Source organism: Echinops telfairi, unplaced genomic scaffold, assembly GCF_000313985.2.
Source record: "Echinops telfairi isolate 266 unplaced genomic scaffold, ASM31398v2 ScPeMD7_3;HRSCAF=10, whole genome shotgun sequence".
Taxonomy (NCBI): domain Eukaryota; kingdom Metazoa; phylum Chordata; class Mammalia; order Afrosoricida; family Tenrecidae; genus Echinops; species Echinops telfairi.
Genome location: NW_022103899.1, coordinates 45,136,864 through 45,142,848, shown reverse-complemented (window position 1 = coordinate 45,142,848; position 5,985 = coordinate 45,136,864). Strand labels below are relative to the sequence as shown.

Below are 5,985 nucleotides of genomic sequence, written 5' to 3'. Positions count from 1 at the left end.
TCAGGAGAAAGACGGGGCTTCCTACTCCCAAAAAAAGTTCCTACAGTCTTGGGAACTCACCGGGTGGTTCCACCCTGTCCTGTCCTATAGGGTCGCTGTGAGTTAGCAGCAACTTGATGGCAGTGAGTTTTGGATGCGAACTAGGACGCTAACAGACCAACAAGGATGCCATAATCCTCGGGCCTATGAGTAGAAAGGACCCAGCGGCAGGAAGTTTTTCCGTTTGGGTTTTTTGAGAGTTGTTTCTTCTATCCATCCTGTAGTCATTCCACCAAACCTCCCGAGGCCCCAGAACAATCTGGGCCTTCACTTGAGTTGGACGGACATCCTGCCCCCAGTACCATTTATGCCCCTGGCAGGCAGTTTCGTCTGCATTGGCCTGATACTCGACATTCTTTTTGTTGACACTGTAGTTGGTCAGGTGCATGAACTTGTTGCTGAGGCTCTTCATGGAAGGGGAATACCTGGAAAAGAAGAAAGAGAAAATACGACGTGAGATGGTGCGACGGCAGACAGAAAATGCGCCAAACATCTTTCGCCAAACATGTTCCGGAGTCCTGAGGAGGGGAACGGCAGGTGGATCTATTTTTTCAGCCGTCCAGGGGTGAGGTTCACAGCGAAACTCACCTTCCTTTATTCTATCTCAGACCTTGAAGGAAGGTCCCAGATGCGCTGAAATAGAGAACCCACTTATTTTCTGTCCCCTTTGCTAACAAAACCTTTCACACCACATGCTATTGTTCGGCTTGGTGTCCTACCAGCGTCCCTCTCCCTGAGCACATACGTCTTCCAAGTGGGAAGGGGGACACGTACTTGCAGCTGGCAAAGCGGACGAGTCCATCTGAAAAGAGGTAAATCCGTAGAGGATCATAGGAAGTGACGTAAACATAGATCCGTAGATCGAACTTGCTGCCGCTGATGAGGTAGGGTTTGTGCAGATACCTACACAGGGGTAAGGGTATTATTATCAGAGCCATGACAGAGGAGATGAGATATGATGGGGTGAGTCAAAGGACCCAAGGCTTTATGGAGCATACGCCAGCTAACACTCTGAGATAAGGACCTGAAAACGATTGCCTAAGGAAGGACTTCAGCTGGGAGGACAAGGAGCAAACGACTAACAATGCAATCTCCGGGCCAAAGGGGATCGAAGCACTGGGAGAACACTAGCTGCAGACAAGCTCACCTCTGTACCAGGAGGGGCCTCCGCTTGGGGAGCTGGCTCCACTTGTGGATGACTTGGATGCCGATGCCTCGAGCTGATGCTGGCTGGAAGTGGGAGAGCAATGAGACTTGCTCTGGTTCCCAGCCACGGGTCGTGGTCTCCCCCCAGTCATCAACTCACTGGCTTCACGATCCACTTTTGGCGGCTGCTGTTCTCCCAGGCTTTGCGCAGGAGCTTGGCATCTTGGGGCAGGATGAAGGACTGGGGGAAGAAGCTGAACTCCTTCTTGCCGAAGCGGCTCTGCATTCGCGACAGGTTCCGCCACAGCCGGTCCTTCCGCCCAATCTGGAAGGAGCCTGGGAAGTGGTTTAGCTGCAGGAAGGGCAGGGGGAGAAAGCAGGGAGAGTGGTGGAGGTGAGCCCGCTACTCGACTCTACAGGACTCATTATACTGTGCCAACTTCCCGAGCCAGGCTACTAGCTCCTGCTCCGAGTTATGCAAACTGCCTGCTCTTACGAAGTATTCAGCCGCTGAGCACTGACCAAAGCATGCTCAAGACACAACAACGGTTAGTGCCTACTGCGTGGCCAACAGGAGCAATGCAGACAGACATGATATTCACCGTAGGTGCAATGAAAGGACAGCTCATAGGACAAGGGCAGAAAGCACTTGACTTTCAGCAGGCAATCTGAGGACAAAGGTTTCGGGTGTCTCAACACGAGAGTGGAAGTCCTTCTGACAGTCTTCAGCCCAGGGGAATGCAGGGAGCACGCAGTGACTCTCGGGAATACAATCGGAGGATGCCACCCACCACCCAGGAGAGGCCAGGAGTGAACTGGAAGTGTGTGGTCTGCGGAGCTCTCACACTGCGCCCTCAAGGTCTTCTCAACTTGTCTGTGGACACTCCCCAGTTCCCTGTGGTCACTCTCCTCCAACACCCCCCACCCCCAGCCCAGCGCAGGAATTGGCCCCTACCTTCTGATGCTCCCGGATGGTCCGGAAACTAGCAGACTTCATGTGGTGACCCCAGCAGCCCAGCCAGTCGTCGTTCCCTACAGAAGGAACATCAGGAAGTCAGCCAGGCCGCTGGACAGAGCAAGGCCCAAGGGCCCCAGCAACTCTGCTGAGCCTGGGCAAAGCTCCCAGATGGGCTTTCTGAGGGCTGCCAGGGAGCCCTGCCAGGCCGAGAGTGGGAAAGAAAACAATGGCGATCTCTCTCCCAGGCCCGGGGAGCTCAGTCACTGTCTCCACAAAGCCCAAAACTCCAGGCCAGGCACCCCAGCTGCCCCCACGTGGCAGGAAGTATTCCTGTGGGGCTCTTGGGGCCAAGGCCACGCTCGCCACCGGTGGTGACTCACTCTTGCTGATTTTGAAGTGGGATCGCCCGATGGTCTGCTTGACAATGTTGGGGGTCACTGTGCTCATCTTCCACCGGAGCAGCTTTCTTTGCTCCACAGGAAGTTTCTCCACTGGGAAGAAGGGATGGGGTGGAGGTGAATAGGAGAGTCAAGGTAAGAAGAAACAGGTGGTGGGGTCACCCACCCTTTCCCTGGGCAGCAAAACCACCAAGTATTGATCTGACTGGAGGTTGCAAAGCAGCTCAATGTGGGGAAGGCAGGGGATTGCACAGGAGGGAGACGGAAGAAAGGAGGGGCGGTTGGAAGGGGAAAGAAACAAGGTTCGAGGGCAGGAGCTAACACGAGGCTCCAAGGCTGAGTGCAGTAAGCTAAGGACAGAGAAGAAACCGTCGCCATCCCCGTCCCCCCAGCCCCAGCTTGGAGCCCTAGACCCAGTGGGAAGTCAAAGAGGAAGCATGAAGACCATCCATGGAAATCCCCCACACCCCACTGCCGCCTTCTCCCTGGGGACACGACTGGGCTCAGACACTGGGCCAGGCTCACCTCGCTCGTCTCGAGTGCCAAAATAGATGGTCGGGGGCACATTGGGAAAGAGGCTGTAGATAAGGGCTGGCCGCACAACTTTCTCATGACTGGAAAGGGTTTTGGTCAGAATCTCCACACAGTTCCTGAAAGGGAAAGCAGGCAGCTGGTTGAGAGGGGAGCAGCCACCCCAGAGCATGGCTGCTAACACAGTGTGCTCCTCAAAGGAGGTTCAAGGAGTTACCGAGCTGATCGGCAGGCAGCCCCATGATTATAGGTCATGACCACAGACACAGTTTTCCAGCACTTCACTCACTTGCTCGCTCACTGGCATCCAGTCAAAGCTGGGTTTCTGAGACTGTACATGTGGACAGGAGGAGAAAGCCCAGTCTTTCTCCCTCAGAGCTGCTAGTGGTTTCGAAATGCCGATCATGTGGATTGCAGCCCAATGCGTAACCTCTACACCTCTATCCCAGGCCTCCTCTGGGATCCACACAGCTCTACAATTTCCCGTGATAAGCTACAGCTAAGGATGTGCCTAGCAGGAGTGGTTCTGAGCATGATCGGTGACTGCGGACACACACCAGTGGTGAAGGACACTACCGGAAGGCAGAGAGAAACACATGAGGGGAGGAGACGAATGAGACGGGGAAGAGAAAAGCAGCGAGAAGCGTGAGTTCCAGAGGTTCCTATAGAAAGGGGAAGCCTCCAATGCGCTGTACACTGAGGCTTATCTCCAGAGCTAAGGCTGGTGAGTGCTGGTTTCCGTTTGGAAGATGCAGATTTTGCTCTAATGGGCGGTTTCTTGGGTACAGAGTGATGAACAGACGTGGCTGAGAATCTGGGGCAGCAGGCCTTGGGGACACTGACACGGTCCCAGCAAGGGCCCCGCCAAGGACGGCTCAAGAGGAATCAGAGCAGTGGGAACACCTCAGCTCCCTGTCAGAGCCAGATCACCTTGAGCTGAGCTGATCCGCCAGCATGATTACAGCACTAATTTTCAGCAATTAAAAAGTTGATTCTTCTCAGCACAACAGAAATAGGCCCAGCATGTTAATGAAGTGCTTTAAATCACAGTTTGTAAAACAATTTTATTGGATTGAGTTAAATTACTAAAGTCCAATGAAATAAGCCCAACGAATTACTCATTTCCCAATCGTTCACTTCAAAGACGTTTAATTTACTACGTGGCAGACTTTATGATCACTGGAAATCAAGGAGCATGAATTAAGAATTTAAACTAAAGATGGGATGGGGAAGTGAGTTAGTTAATTGTGCCAACCTGGACGATAATCACATGTGGGGCTAATTGAAAGGCAGAGGGATAAATGGGCGGTGAGCCTCGCCTTTCTAGTTCTCAGGTCTCTTGCTTTGTGATGGTTCACCAGGGTGTAGCTGCCTTAGCAGTTCCCTGCTTCAGCTTGCAAGATTGACTTCCTACAAGACATCCCCAAGGAGAAGCTACATGGACCTATCCCGATGCAGCCCTGAGTGCTGGAGCAGCCGTGTGGAGACCCCTGCTAGTGCTGAGATGCTTATTCGTTCACTGACTCAGCTTTCCTCCTGCAGTCGGCATCATTGCCTCTGTTTTGTGAGGTGGAGGACTTTGTGGACTGGTGTTGGGTTAATGGGTTAATGTTGGACTTGTGGGCTTGGGCAGCATTGGGTTGGGATGTTTTTGTGCTGCACATTTTCTTTACATAAAACTCTCTTATACATGAGTTGCTGTGGATTTGTTTCTCCAAAGTACCCAGACTAATACAGGAAGTCACTTGGCAGTTTCTTTAAAAACTAGAGACGCAGCTATTCTAAGAATCCCGGCCCGTACTCCTGGGCCTTTCTCCCAGAAAAATGAAGACTGTCCTGGTCACAAATGCTTCCATCAGCTGTCTGTGTCATCACCCCAAATGGGAGCCAAATGTCCTTCAACAGGTGAATGATTAAATGGGAACAAGCGATGCAAGCAGGCAGCAGCACGTATAAATTCTCTGGGGAATGATGCTGGGCAAACACGGACCCGCCCCGCTGCCATCAATTCCATTCCCGACTCATAGAGTTTCAGAGGCTGTAAGGCCTCACAGGAGCCCACCATGCCAGCCTCAGCTGTCTCCCAACACCCAGCACCCAGCACCCCAACACCTACCCCACAGCACTAACGTGGCTCCGTGGGTAAATAAAAACCTCATCCCAAACGCTACACACTGCTGGGATTCCACTCACACAACTTTCTTTTCTTGCCCTTTTCACACAACCTCCTTGAAATGGCAATATGATAGAAATGGAGGGCACGCTGTCAAGGGTTGAGGAGAGGTTGAGGGGGGAGGGAAGTAGGTGCGGCTGTCAGGCACCAGGAGGGATTCCTGCCGTGGTGGGAATGGCGTGCACCTTGAGTGAGCCCCCGGTGAACTGTGCTGTACTAGAGTTGGCAAGTTGTTATCATCGGGGAACAAGGTAAAGGGGGCAGGGATCTCAGCATCAGTTCTTACAAGGGCAAATGAATTTCCCAGCATCTCAAAATCAAAAGTTTAATTAAGATGGGAAATCCTTACTGGTTGCCTCTTTTAAAAGTAAGTATTGGGTTTATTTTCACCCAAACTGCAATAAAATATTTGAAAAAGAAAATATATTGGATTGATTCCTCAAGAAACCTGGGCTCTAGCCTAAAACTAGGATGTTGGAATAATTACATAACTTCTCTGGGTCTCAATTTCTACATCTAAGAAAGGATGTTGGACTTAATGACCTTGATCTCGAAAATGACATCATTTTTATGGGGAAAAAATATATGTAATTATGAAAATGTAACAAACTATTAATAGATAATATTTACTACTGGATGGAAGAACAGAGGTGATAATTCTGTATTTGCCATATATATATAAAATACAAATCTTCAGTGGTCTGAGTGGCTTAAAGAAAAAAGGAGAGGGAAGGAGGGGG

General features: G+C 51.2%; 1 protein-coding gene across 1 annotated transcript in view; it reads right to left on the bottom strand.

The window, feature by feature from the left end:
* The window catches only part of TTLL4 (tubulin tyrosine ligase like 4), a 34,773-nt gene that overhangs the window by 5,835 nt on the left and 22,953 nt on the right, over window positions 1-5,985 (bottom strand). The window contains exons 5-11 of the mRNA XM_045296920.1: window positions 3,067-3,191; window positions 2,524-2,634; window positions 2,141-2,217; window positions 1,346-1,537; window positions 1,187-1,269; window positions 814-942; window positions 158-464 (exon numbers count right to left, since the gene is read on the bottom strand). Of these exons, the coding sequence (XP_045152855.1) occupies window positions 158-464; window positions 814-942; window positions 1,187-1,269; window positions 1,346-1,537; window positions 2,141-2,217; window positions 2,524-2,634; window positions 3,067-3,191 (1,024 nt within the window). The remainder of the gene's footprint in view (window positions 1-157; window positions 465-813; window positions 943-1,186; window positions 1,270-1,345; window positions 1,538-2,140; window positions 2,218-2,523; window positions 2,635-3,066; window positions 3,192-5,985) is intronic.